General features: G+C 40.1%; 1 protein-coding gene across 1 annotated transcript; it reads left to right on the top strand.

The window, feature by feature from the left end:
- The first annotated feature begins 1,621 nt into the window (after nt 1–1,621).
- LOC306694191 (uncharacterized protein) lies at nt 1,622–3,474 on the top strand. Its single transcript, XM_079156930.1, has one exon. The coding sequence runs from the start codon at nt 2,080–2,082 to the stop codon at nt 2,764–2,766; it is 687 nt and encodes a 228-aa protein (XP_079013056.1). The 5' UTR covers nt 1,622–2,079; the 3' UTR covers nt 2,767–3,474.
- The last annotated feature ends 10,488 nt before the right edge of the window (nt 3,475–13,962 follow it).

Raw genomic sequence — 13,962 nt, 5'->3', positions numbered from 1 at the left:
AACACTGGTGGTAAAGATCTAAGTATAGCAAATGAGTCTCTTCTAATCCAGCCAACAATTTTGCTGGATGGATTACAGTAAACACTGAGCCCCCCCTCCCCCCTTCTTCTGCTTCAGTGCTCTGTGTAACATACACCACAGCCACATGGGGGCGCTAGTGCAGCTGCAAAATTATAGGAACGTTATGTCATCCATGCATTGTTGTATTGAGATGACCTACATGTGTTTGAACTGAACATAACTGTTAGAGCAACGATGGTTTTGATGCTCTCCCTGCGGATGAAATGTCACTAAACATAGCAGCTAAAGTGTGTTGTCGCTTATTTTATATTGATTAAGGGGGCTGTACATTTTTAGTACATGTCCTTAATTTTTGATTACGTCATCCGGTTGGATGAGTATAAACAAGGCTGGCTTTGAGCTAAATGCTAATGTCAGCATTGCTAACATAGCACTCAAAGACAATGCAAACAATGCTGATGTTTTCATGCAAACGCACTGAGGCTGATGGGACTGTCATAAATTTTGCAGGAATTTGCTCAAAATACCAAACAGAAGGTTTGAACTGATGATGGCGCTAGATGTCAAGGGATCCCAGAGTTATTACACAATTCATGCAGAAGGGGGACGTGCATTTATGAACCAAACTTCACATCAATCCATTCAATAGTTGATTTTTCACTAAATAGAGGCGATGGAGGAAAAGTCAGTAGGATGCGTTTTCTTGGGACCATCAATGTCTGTCTGATATTTAAAATTAATGCATCCAGTATTTGATTATATATCTTAGTTTGGACCAAAGCGGTGGACAGACCCAGATAAAGATGCACTTTATGGTTCCCTCTATAGATCATGCTAAATCGTGTTTGATTTCATATCAAACCAGATTTATTTTTAGCTTAGACGGTATGATTCAAATGTTGTTTTATATGTATTCTCATTATTATCTACCCAGGAGGTTCCTCATTACCAGTTGTTTTGGAACATTTTGTAAAAAAAAAAGTTTAATCAAATATTATTGTAAAAATGAATGTAATTTCTTCTTCTTTTCTGCTTTTTTTGTGGCATATTTATTTGTAGACAAAACCCAAAGTTCTTCGTTTGCAATGTAATGTTGTATTTAAGGAAACTGTGCTCACCACTGCAACAGTATTTTCATTTGTACAAGTCCACGTGGGCTGGGTACTTTTGTGTCCAATGACACAATAACGAACTATTTACAGTGACTACCACTGTGCTCATGTCCCAGTGCTGCTGGTTGTTGTTGCTGTACAGTGTGTCTGTTGTCAGAGGGGCGGGCAGTAACGGCAGCAGCTGTGGATCAGATTTCCGCTGCTAAAACTGAAGCGGACTGAACCATCCGGCTGGGGGCGGAGTAGCTTAACGCTTATCAGACCCACGTACAACCCGAGGCACCATCATACTGACCTATATGTTTTATTATCGTATAGAGTTATTCAAAATTAATATCTTATAGAAATATCTCGTATTATAATGTTTATGATCGGTAGTGGACACGCTTGCTAACTCTGACCACCCCTCCTTCTGTTAAACCTGTGAATGGATCGTTCCAGCTCTTTATCCAGGCTGTGAGAGGAAGGCTGAGCCACAGTCTGTGCTGGTCTGAGCTGAGTACACTCAACTTGCTGCCCTTTAAACTGAGAGAGAGAGAGAAAAGCAGCTTTAAATCAATTTGAAGACTCTTAAAAACCCCTTTTAGCAGCTCATTTTAGGTCACTAATCAGAGCTGCAAGAAGCTGTAATTTTGACGTTCAGAGAGGTGAAGAAGAGAGATTAGAGAGGAGGGCGTGACAGGGAGCCAGCCGAGCAGGCAAACTGCTGCCGCAAGGGGAGGAAGAGCAGGCGATGCATCAGCCAAAGCCAGAGGTCAAGAAAAAAAGCGACAGAATAGTGAAAAGGTAGACATCAGAGAGAGGAGGGTCATTTTGTGATCTGAGCCAGAAACCAGCCTCTCTTTGTTGTTGTGTGTGGCCAACCGAGCAGGGAGGAGGATGTGAAGAGAGAGAGAGAGAGCTGCAGGGAGAAAGGGAGGCGACTGCAAAGAAAGACCAGAAAAAAATGCTCTCGGAGATGATGTGCAGAAGGAGCTGCCAGCAGCAGCAGCAGCAGCAGCAGCAGGATGGGAAAGGGGCTCCACAGAGGGACCCCTCCAGCCGCAGGAAGCACGGCTGGTCCAAGAGCTGCAGGGGGCGCCAGCAGGGGCGGAGAGGGGGAGGGTGGCCAAGGGGGCGCAATCATCACCAGCAGCCCCCTCAACGTCATCATCCACCCCGACACTTCCCGAGGCCGGTGGTGTCCCTCCGGCCCGTCAACGTCAAGGGGAACAGAGCGAGGGGCATGCGGGCCCCCAAGAACACCAACCAGTTTTTGATGCACGAGAAGTACCAGATGCTGCACATGCGCTCCGACTCGGTCGGGAGCGACAGCGGCAGCATCAGCAGCAGTTCCGAGAGCGACGTGGAGCTCACGGACATGGACTCGTACCTGGGCGTCCTGGAAAATGCGAGAGGAGCCCTCTTGGACAGTCCCAACCCACACGGCTCGACGCCGCCCCCGCCAGGACAGATTGTGGTACTGCACGAGGACAGTCTGCGTCTGCACGAGGACAGTTTGCGTCTGCACGAGGACAGTCTGCGTCTGCAGGAGGACAGCATGCAGTATTTCCCCTCTGAAGATGACCTGATTAAGAGCCAGAATTTCATGCAGAGGGACTTTGTTGAGTTCTGTGACATCCTGACATCCTGAAGGGGAACTTTAAGGGGGCCATTTTGTTCTCTGCAGTGTTTAAACTTAAACCTCTGACAGAGCGGGGTCAGGTTGGTTCCGCTTCATGCTCACAGACATTTATAAAAAAAAAAGGAAAATCTCCATCTTATCAAGTCATTTAGCCTTAAATATTAAGAATCTGCTTGCAAGGTGAGATGATTCCAGCAGAATTGAACTTTAAAAAACATATTTTTTTAAATCAAGTGTAATTTTCTTAATACTCGTGCAGTTATCTGCCTTAGTTCTTCTTTTTTGAAGATGCTGATAAATGATCTCACCATGTTGGTATTTTTCTAGGTTTAAGACAAAAAACTTGAACTGAATGCAAAATTAAATGACATTAAGAAAGATGTTTTTTTACTTTTCATATTTGGTTCATCATGTACAATGTGTCCAGGTGCTGTAAAGTGCTGCCTTTCTGTTGTTGTTGTATACAAAGAGAGAAGGGTTGGGTGGTGGGAGTGAGCCCAAACAGCCAATCGGCATCGAGCTGACTGGATTAGGCTGCAGATGATTGGCTGATGGAGACTGTCGTTACCAAAAAGACATTTACTGTACAAAATAAAAAAGAATGAAAAAAAAAACACAAATAAAAATCTGATTGATGTAACGTGGGCTGATTGATTGTCTTTGTGGATATCAATGAGTGCAAATTTTTTTTTTAAATAAAAATGTTTTATTTATGAGGTTCAGTGTGTCACTGAGTAACTATGTTAGCTCTGAGTGATAATGCAAAGTTAAACCATGTAAAAAAGATTGAGTGTTGCTCACGTTCATTAAAACAGGTGACATGACAATATGTGAGAGGAGCAGCAAGAACAGACATGAGCAGTAAAAAAAAACGTATTAAAGAAATATAACTTTGAAAATAAAAGTAAAGAAATAATAATGTAAATAGTTTTTGGGTTGCAGAGGGGATACATTAATAGCTGATGTTGACTTAGTTTGATTTTATTCTGTCACAAACCAACACACACTTGAAATGGACACAGATGAAATGGAAACGTAACAAGATTAAAACTTACTTCAGCATGTTGGAGTGACATGCTGATTTAATTATCGTGGGTATTACTCATTACACAAACAGTGCATAAACTAATACATTAAATACATTTATTCATGTATAAAGCTACATATGAGCTCTTTACATCTGTTTTTAAAAACGTACTCACACAGTATTTTAATGACTATCATAAAGAAACGGTTTTATTTTCCTATTCAGAAATTTTAGACGGTCATTAAAGCAGGAAGGAAGGAGAAACTGTGTTCCTGAGCGGAGAGCTGTTGAAGTGGACTACATGCAGTGAAGTGGGCTGGTCACACCCACGGGCAGGCAGATAAGCCTCTTTGTGTTGGTGTGTCATAAACTAATAATGGTAACGGGTCAAAGTGAGTTGCAACTGCTGAAAAAAAAGTGTTTAAAGGAGACATATAATACTCATTTCCAGGCTCATGCTTATGTTTTGGGTCTCTACTATATGCTCACATTCTTAAAAGTTAAAAACTCTTTATTTTTCTCATGCTGTCTGTATGTATATAACTGTATTTACCCTCTGCCAGAAACGCTTAGTTTTGACACGGAATTGTGTCACTAGGCAAGCTTCAGGCTGTCTGGTAAACTGTATAATAGAGATACATTTGTAATGCCTACATTTTAATCCAATTATTTAACCCCCAAAAATAAAGTCAGTGGGTTAGACTGTTCATAATACTCTGCTCTGCCTTTAGACAAATGTCCAGGATATGTGAGGGGAAAATACAGTAGCCAATCTACAAACAAAATGTCCTTGTTCTTTAAGATTTCTTGTCATTTTTGACCAAGTTTAAGAATATTAACTTATTATTAACAGCTTAATACATTAAAATATGTAATTTTGAGTTCGCTGAATCACACCAAATCACATGAGTCAGAGTATGAGATGGCAGTTACTGCTATTCTGTTAAGCTAGGCTAGCTAGCCTTTAGCAAGTCTAGTTTAGCTAGTTTGTTCCTCCATGTTTACTAGATTTAGCTACTGCCTCATTTAGTTATGTATGATAACAAACTGAACTACCAAGATGTTACAGAGTGATGATATATATTTTTCGCAATATATTATTATTATTATTCATATTATTTAGGGGGGAAAGTAGATAGCTTTAGCTAGCTAGCTTTGGCAATACCTCCGGTTAGCTCTAAAGTTGCTTAGCTGAATTAAAGGCTACATTTCTTTAGCATAATAATTTCTTTCAACAGATGTCAACTCAGCTTTCACATAACATTTAGGCCACTTGTTGTGTTCGGTTTTGTCAGGACGAATTATTAAATTGTATATATTAATTGTTATATCTGGTGGCATTTCATGCTGTAAACCACACCTCCCTAATATGATTTACAGTGTACAATAATGCTTTTATTTGTGTGGAAATAGTTTTAAGGTATGAGAGTAACAACAAGATTTTATATTAGATCTGGAAAGAACAGTTTGGAGGCCCTTTGGCAGAATTTAGCTGTGGGCCCCCTTTCATCATGCTTCTTCATTGCAATGTGTACACAGAGACTTGCCTTTATCTGTGTCACCTGGGTTTCACCACTGACCCGGCCTTCTAGGAGCTTAGCGGAGTAGCAGCAGGTCCTGAGTCTATGAACTCCAATGGGAGAAGTGAACGTAAACACACTTAGGAGACTTGAAATAATAAACTTACTTATTAAATATAAATATACATGTAGAGCAATCCTAACTCTGTCAACCAGTCCTGAAAATAGCGTGCCTCATGTTATTCGATCATTATTGGCATCAGGGCCCAGACCTTCAATGACAAAAAAGATATTAACTTATAAACCTTATACGGTTTTGGAGAGAATACAATTTGCACTCACATATAATAACAGTGAATCTGCAGTGCATGGACCTAACATCCTTGTCTCTACCCTATATTTCCAGCTGGTTGCAGAGTCTTTTAAACAGAGTATATATCTTTTGACATTATTCAAGAATTGCAAAAGGTTTTATTATGTTTATTAAATGATGCACTTTTCCTAAACCTAAACTTTTCCTAAACCGCTCCTTCAGAAACCCTCTCTGTCTGGTTGCTTTATCCAGTTTTGGATAGTTTAATCTGTTTTGTACCAATAAAAAATCCTGTGTGTCACAAAATACAGACAGAGAGTAAACATATATGGTCAGAAGTGACATCACTTCAGCAGCAGGTCCAACCTCTCAGATTGACCTTTGATCTGTAGCTCAGATGATCAGCACAGTTGGCATGAGGTCAACTCCATACCAAGGTTGTGTTAACCAAGATGACATGCACACATTCACCCTAACCTGTCTCTTATCCGATTATCTGTTCAGTGCCTTGCCCCGGGACACTGTGGCAGGTCACAGCTGTTTTATCTTGACTGTCTCTATTGTGTCCACTGTAGCTCCTGTTTCTACTCCTTCAGCTGTCAGCGGTCAGCTGTCAGAGTTGTTGTTACACAATGCTACCTCCAATTGGTCAGCTGACGCTGCCAGACAGGAAGAGAGAGTGAGCTGGCGCACACACACACACACACACACACACACACACACACACACACACACACACACACACACAAACAAACACACAGACCATGGCTGTAAGTAAGGTGGTGTGTGTGTCAGATTATATATTACAAATAGACCAGTCCCCCGCGAACACCTCAGCTAGCTACGCTAATGCTAATCTTCTGACACAGAAACACGTTTGTATGTAGATTGTATATAAAGATGGAAGACATGACAGCCTCCGCGAAAGTAGCCAAAACCTCTCGATGGTGGCTGGCTGCAGTACAGGTCATAAACCCTGCCCCCTCTAAATATACATAGAAAATCAAAGTACACATGAAATTAAATGTTTTTGTCAATTTAGGTAGTTCTCATCAGACTGATGTATGTTCAAGTGTTAATTTCTCTAATAGGTTTAGTTTTATTTAGTTATTTAATGCTGTAAAAAAAGGGGGGAGGGGGGGTGGCGTCATGATTGACAGCTGTGAGTGACAGTTGCTCTGAGCTGACCCATGCTCGGGAATTGCTAAGTCCCGCCCCCTCTGCGACAGTTAGAGCTAACGTTAGACGGACAGACAGACAGACAGACAGACAGAGAGAGAGACAGATAGACAGACGATGGAACAGAGGGACGGATGGACAGACAGACAGACAGATAGATAGATAGACGATGGAACAGTGGGACAGACGGACAGACAGACAGAGTTACAAAGAATGTAGTCTAGTTAGAGAATTACATGATACATTCCTCCATACTTGGAAAAAGGCAGCCAACATTTGAATCTTTCTTGTTTCAGTTACTATCATAAAGGCGTCTAACGTCTATTCACACATTCAGCTCTCACATATCAGTGGGATATCCTGCTGTCCAAACATTCTTTGACCACGTAGTTTGTATATCAATATATTTCTGTTCTATTCAGATGCATTTACTTTATCTGTTTATCTGATCATCAACAAAACAGCTGCACAGCTGAGCTCAATCCACCCCTGGTGTGTGAAAGTTTATATATTCACACACAGTGACACAATTCAGGATTATAAAGAAACAGAAGTTACTTATTAGCAATTGAAATATTAAACTTTGTCCAACAAACAACATGGAGTCTCAGTAACCGCTAAAGGGCATTAGTGTGTGTGTGTATGTGTGGGTGTGTCAGTGATCTTTCAAACCGTCATTCATTCTGTAACTCTGTCTGTACTTGTTGGATGGCTGCTCCTTCACCAACAGTCCACACTTCTCAATGTGTATGTGTGTGTGCATTTTTTTGAGGACCAATATAGGTTCCTAAAATTGAGAACATTTTTTTAAAAGCGAGGGCATTTTTGAAAGTGAGGACTTTTTGTCCGGTCCGAGGTCAGAGATGAGAATGAGAGACATTGAGCAAAAGAAGCTAATGAAAGAGACGACTAGCTCCCTTCAGCTCTCTTGACTCCTCGTTTTCTACTGCAGCTGTCCAATAAAGGTGAAAATAAAAAATGTCCTGTGACGATCAAGTGGTCTGAGCTAATAGAGAATTTATTTGGATCCACTCTGATAATACATATTGACACACAGACCTGTAATCTCTATGAACAGATTCTGCATTCATGTGCATTCATGTGCATGTGGGACAAGTTTTTGGTATCTGAAGTCTTCTGGTTTCTGTTTGTAGTCAGAGTAGTATTGATCAACCATGTTCGAGTGGCCTTTGGTTGAATACATAGACTGTCAAAGCTGTTTTGAAGCCGTAAGTTTATTTTGGCAGTGGCCATCTTCATTTTTTTTTTGAAACCAGTGAGCGTAAGTGACCATATTTGCACTGTGAAGGAGTGGTGTGGAGACGCATACACGGTTCTGGTAGCGACCTGTCAATCACAAGGTAGCCCCGCCCTAAAGCCTAAAGCATACTCTGCTTTATGGTCTATTACTCTAAATGGACCATGATTTACTAAATGAACATCATGCTGTATTGAAGAAGACCTGAAACTAGAGATTGAGACCATAAACTCATGTTTACAATGTTTACTAAGGTAATAAATCAAGAGAGAAGTAGAGTCATTTTCTCATAGACTTCTATACAACCAGATGAGTCGCCCCCTGATGGACATTAGAAAGAATGCAGGTTTAAGGCACTTCTGGATTGGCTTCACTCTTCAGAACCGGAGGTTGTCATCTGGGTTGAATGCAGCAAAAGAGGCGGAACACATTGGCCGAAATGTAATCTCGTGACTCACCAGCTCTTGTCTGACAATGATTTAAATTTGTATTGGTTTAAAATGATCTTGCAAACTAGCTACTTGTGAAACAATCCGGCCGTACACGTCGTTTCTCAACTCCAATTCCAGTTCCACATCTCGGATATCTACCAGAGCTGTCAACCCAACCAGTTTATCTGTGCAACGCCGAACCTAAGAGACTCAACCACAGAGGAAGACAGAGCCATGGAAAACAGAGGAGGAAACCCCTTTACTGTCTACAGACTCTGACATTAGACTGGCCTGACTCAGGTCTCGATTACTGATGACCAAGTGGACTCATGAAGAACTCTAATGCTGCAGATTCAGTGGAATTAAAGCTGGCTCACATGTGACAGGATGAATTATTTATATGCCTGGAATGTCATGCTGTGGTTGTGCCTGTTGTTTATCCTCACAGGTCACATGACCGGAACGATTTCCAGAAAACAAAATAATACTAAAAGCGAATAAATCAATTACGGTCACATTTCACGACATCTGCAGTGAAACCATATTGAAGAATATTGGGTCATGTGTTTCTACCAGAACTCTTAACCAATCAGAGCCTAAGCTCAGTTGTTGTTGTGGTTTTGTATAGAACCAAAAACTCAGGAGGAAACCTCAGTTACCTCAGTGTGTGTGATTGGGGAGGGGGAGGTGTGTGTTATGAATAGATGAAGTGTAGGAGGGAGGAGGAGGAGGAGGAGTGGAGGTAGTTGGATGCTAAAACTCAGTTTGGAGTGGAAAAGTACAGCCATCAGCTGGGGAGGCGGAGACTTCCCTGTTTGAGTACACAAGCCAGCCAATCAGAGCACAGAAAAACACATTGATTGACAGCAGTGCTCAGCAGTGTGACAAACCAGCAGAGCGGCTCCATTTCTGAACTCTGTCTTCATTTAAAGATTAGCTTTGCACTTTTGACAAGAAGCTTGATATTCAAAGAGTCAAATAGCATCAGATGTGACTTTAAATAGTTTTATTTCTTGAACCAACTGAGCTGAGCTGTGAAGATGTTGAAGCAACTTTACCAAAACAGTTAAAAAAGTCCATTCAACATTTAAATAGTCTTTATAATGGCTGGGTTTTTGAAGGAATGTTTTGTGCTAATCAATAACTTATAGTTAAAGTAAACTAGAGACCATCTTTTAATGGGATCACACCAAATTGGACCAGTGGTGTAAAGTGTGTGTGTGTGGCCTTTCCTCACTTCCTACCCTCATACCCTAACACCTTGCTCAGACCTTTTTAAAACTCGGCCTTCATTCACACCTGTAAAGTTTCGTGACTGCAGCTTGCACGACTGCGACGCTTCACGGTGACAAAATGTTCGACTCACAAGGAGAAAATAAAACCAGCTTCGCTGTCGCGGCGAATGAAAAGCAACTGAAACGTTTCACTAAAGCCCCGCCCAAAAAACGGTAACTACGGCAGTCAGGTTTTGTATTTTGCACGGAGTATTTACTTAAGTACTATTTTGAGGTACCTGTACTTTGTACTTCTAGCCTACTCCACTACATTTTGGAAGACAATATTATACGCCTACGTTAACTACACTACATTTATTTGACAAGATTCAGACTAATACAAAACATAATAATTATAATAATAATAATATAATAATGTATAATATTACTATAGGTTACTCTACCCAGCAGTAACTGAAATCAGCCCCACTTTGACCAGCTGCAACATTAATGCTTACTCATCACTTATTATAATCCAGTATTATAATATACCAGACATTTTTTCATAATGCGTTCTTTTACTTTAATAATATTTTGATACCATTGTACTTTTACTACAGTAACATTTTAAATGCAGGACTTTCACTTGTAACACTGTTATTACTACTTTTATACAAGTGAAAGCTTTGAACACTTCACCACTGGTTACGTTTATATGTGATACGATGTGCTTGACATGTGCACAGTACCGTGTATTTGCTTGCTTTTGTTTTGTTTTTCTGGTCTGTGAAGTTATGGAAGTAGTGATTTATAAGCCCACGTGGGCTATAGGCACCTCGAAAAAATTATAATTATTCATTCATTCGGTATTGAACCTCTTACAGAAGGATAACACACACACAGTTTAATAAACAACTAGTATTCATATAATCAGACATTTCTATATGTACAGTCTTTGAGGCAGACAACTGTGAGTGTGTAATCTGTTTGCTGCTGCTCTACTGACCTGGCAGCTTTTAACACACACACACACACACACACACACACACACACACACACACACACACACACACACACACACACACACACACACACACACACACACACACACACACACACACACACACACACACACACACACACACTAGAGAGAGGGGGAGTGGATATCCTTTCAGGAGCCTGGTGAATGTTTCACTGGACTGATAATCCTCTCAAGGTACACAGACACACACACACACAGAGATTCCTTTGGCTGTGTGTGATCAGCTTGGACTGAGAGCAGCAGGGCGACAGACTCAGTGGAAGACTGTTGTTGGATTGATATGAACAGAGTTCTACTGTGTCAAAAGAAATCCTGACTCGTTGGTTTGAAAGTCAAAAGTTTAGTTGAGAGTACTTTTTGCTTCTAAAAACATCTAATTTATGGGTCCAGGTCATGTGACTTCAGTCCACAGCTCTGGCATCAAGATTTAGACTTTATTGATCCCCAGAGGATGCAGTACATATGGTTGTTGTGGTTCAGATCTGTGTACAAGTACAATAAGAATAGAAGTAAAAACAGAGTTACAAGGTAAAGGTGATCAATAGAGTCAGAATGTCTAGTGTATGTAAATATCGTCTATTTATGATTAAAATATGATTATGTAAAGATCCTTTGTGTTTGTCTTTATTCATTAATATAGAAATATAGATATAAAGATAAAGAGATACACTGATAGATCTATATATATATATATATATATATATATATATATATATATATGTATATATGTACTACTGTAAGTACTAAAACACCAAACAAATATTTACCACAAAGTACTGAAAAACCAATAATCACAAATTCAATAAATAATGTCAAAATACAATTTGAGATTTTTGAGGGATTCTGGTAAAACGTCTCGTGTCTGCAGAAAGCAGCAGTAGTGGAATGTAACTAAGCACATTTACTTAAGTACTTAATTTGAGGTACTTGTACTTCACATGAGTATGCTACTTTATACTCCACAACATTTAGGGCAAAAATACTGTACTTTTTAATCTACTACATGTATTTTAAAGCTTTAATTGCTTTATAGATTGTAATTATTAAAACAAAATGTAAAATCAACTAATAAATGCATATATATTATTATGGATTAAGCAACAAAGTAGTATATAAAGAAGTTTAAATTAGCGCTTGCACATTAATGCATCACTAATTATAATCCAGTAATATCATTACTCTGAAATAGGCCATTCTGCATAATGAGTACTTTTAAGTACATTTTGATGCTCATACTTTTGTATTTTTACTTAAGATCTAGAACGCAGGACTTTTACTTGTAACAGAGTATTTCTACACTGTGGTATTGATACTTGTACTTTAAGATCACCACTGCTCGAGTTCAAGTCATGTACTTTGTATTATATTATAGTACCATAGGAATAAGTAACACAAATATATAAATAAAGATACTAAACACAAAAAAAAACACCATACAAACTTTGAAAGTACCGAAACACCATAAATCACAAATTTGGTAAATTCAACAAATAAAGACGAATGTGTCTCTCGAGATTAAAAAGCTTCTAGCAGAGTTAGCAGCATGAAAATGAATTTATTACACTTGTAGCAGCAAAACAAAAGACAGCGTGCTGTCAGTAGTGAAGGATGCAATCAATGATAAAATAATAAAATAAGGTTTAAACATTTGCATATCATCTCACGAGCTCAACACGTTTTGCATGAGACAGCTTATCACAAAGTAACTCCAGCTGTCAGATACGTGTGTAGGAGCAGTAGTACTACTACAGTAAATGTACTCCGTGTGGTACTGTGTACTGTGGTGAAAGTGTGCGAGATGTACAGCACAATAACGACACATCCGTTAGTGTGTGGGACACGTCTCACACATACTGTAGGCTGCCCGTGTGTGTGTGTGTGTGTACGCTAAGGACACACACCAGGAAGTGAAACAGGAAACCTCAGCGTCCGATTGGCTGGCTGGGACACACAGACCCGCCCAGTCACTCAAAAGAACAGTGACGTCTAACCCGTCCGCTCTACACAGGCCTTCTTTCTTTTCCTGCCTGTCTTCACCCTCCAATGAACAAAAAAATGCAGCAGTGTGTTCGGTCTCAACATGTACTCCGATCCTGGAGCGTCGACTGCAAACGTGTAACTAAAACTGTGTGTGTTTCGGAGAGGATTCAGTTGGAGAAGTGACACAAAGCAGCTGATGAATAGAAAGGATATGTCCCACCCTAAAGACAACACTAAAACCCATGTATAAAGTCTGTTCTCTCTTTCTCTGGACAGATGGTGCGATTAAAAAAAAGGAAGGATAACTTCCTACGGAGGTTCATGACTCAACTTTAGAGAAATTCAGATGAAATCTAAAAGCACAGAGCGAATGGCTCATTACAACTTCAATGCTTCAGTGTGAAGTGAGACGATTCCCCCGGACTGGTTTGAATCTGACCGTGTGTGTCGAGGTGGAAAAACTCACAGAGACGCTGATAAAGAAACACCTGACCGACCGACCAACACACACACACTCTCCTTGCTACATGAATGCTAATCTGTTCCTGTGAGGACCCTTATCGTCATACAGTGACCTTTTCTTCAGCCCTTAAACTGAACATAAACCTGTTTCTGACTTTATCCCTAAAAACAGGACTGAACCATTAAACAAGTGAGGACTGGACACAATGACCTCACCGGTTCAAACTTTCCCCAAACCGTCAGTGTTTTCTGCAACTGTCCAAAGAAAGGTCTCAACTTTTCAAAAGAAGTTTACTATAAATTCCTCACTTTTCAACAATGTCTTCACTTTTAAAAACAGTCACTTTCTAAAAAAGTCTCCTCACTTTCAATTTTTGAAAAGTAAAGACCTTTTTTTGCAAACTGGTCCTCACAAGGACAGAAGAACAAAGGACACACACAGAGCTGAGTTGTAGTTCCTGGTCTCACTAACTCGTGTAAAGGTTAACGTTTACTGCAGTTATCTCTCTGCTCACATGAAGACGTTTCCACCAGAAATGACTCATAAAACCACAAAAGCCAACAGAGATCTAAACAAACAAAATACAAACTTCATTTGCACTGAAGTTCAAATGATTCGACTTTAAGCTTTCTGTCTTAATACGGAGTCACGTTGTCAGATGCTACAATCATTCTTACATTTCTGTCTGTTTATTTGTTGACTTCCTCAGAGAGGAGAGTCAGTTCCTGCTGGTTTCAGATCAGAGTGGAGAAACGACTCCGACGCCCCCCGCTGGTCG

Source organism: Pholis gunnellus (assembly GCF_910591455.1).
Source record: "Pholis gunnellus genome assembly, chromosome: 3".
Lineage (NCBI taxonomy): Eukaryota > Metazoa > Chordata > Actinopteri > Perciformes > Pholidae > Pholis > Pholis gunnellus.
The sequence above is the reverse complement of the archived record's forward strand: the minus strand, read 5'-3'. Positions and strand labels throughout refer to the sequence as shown.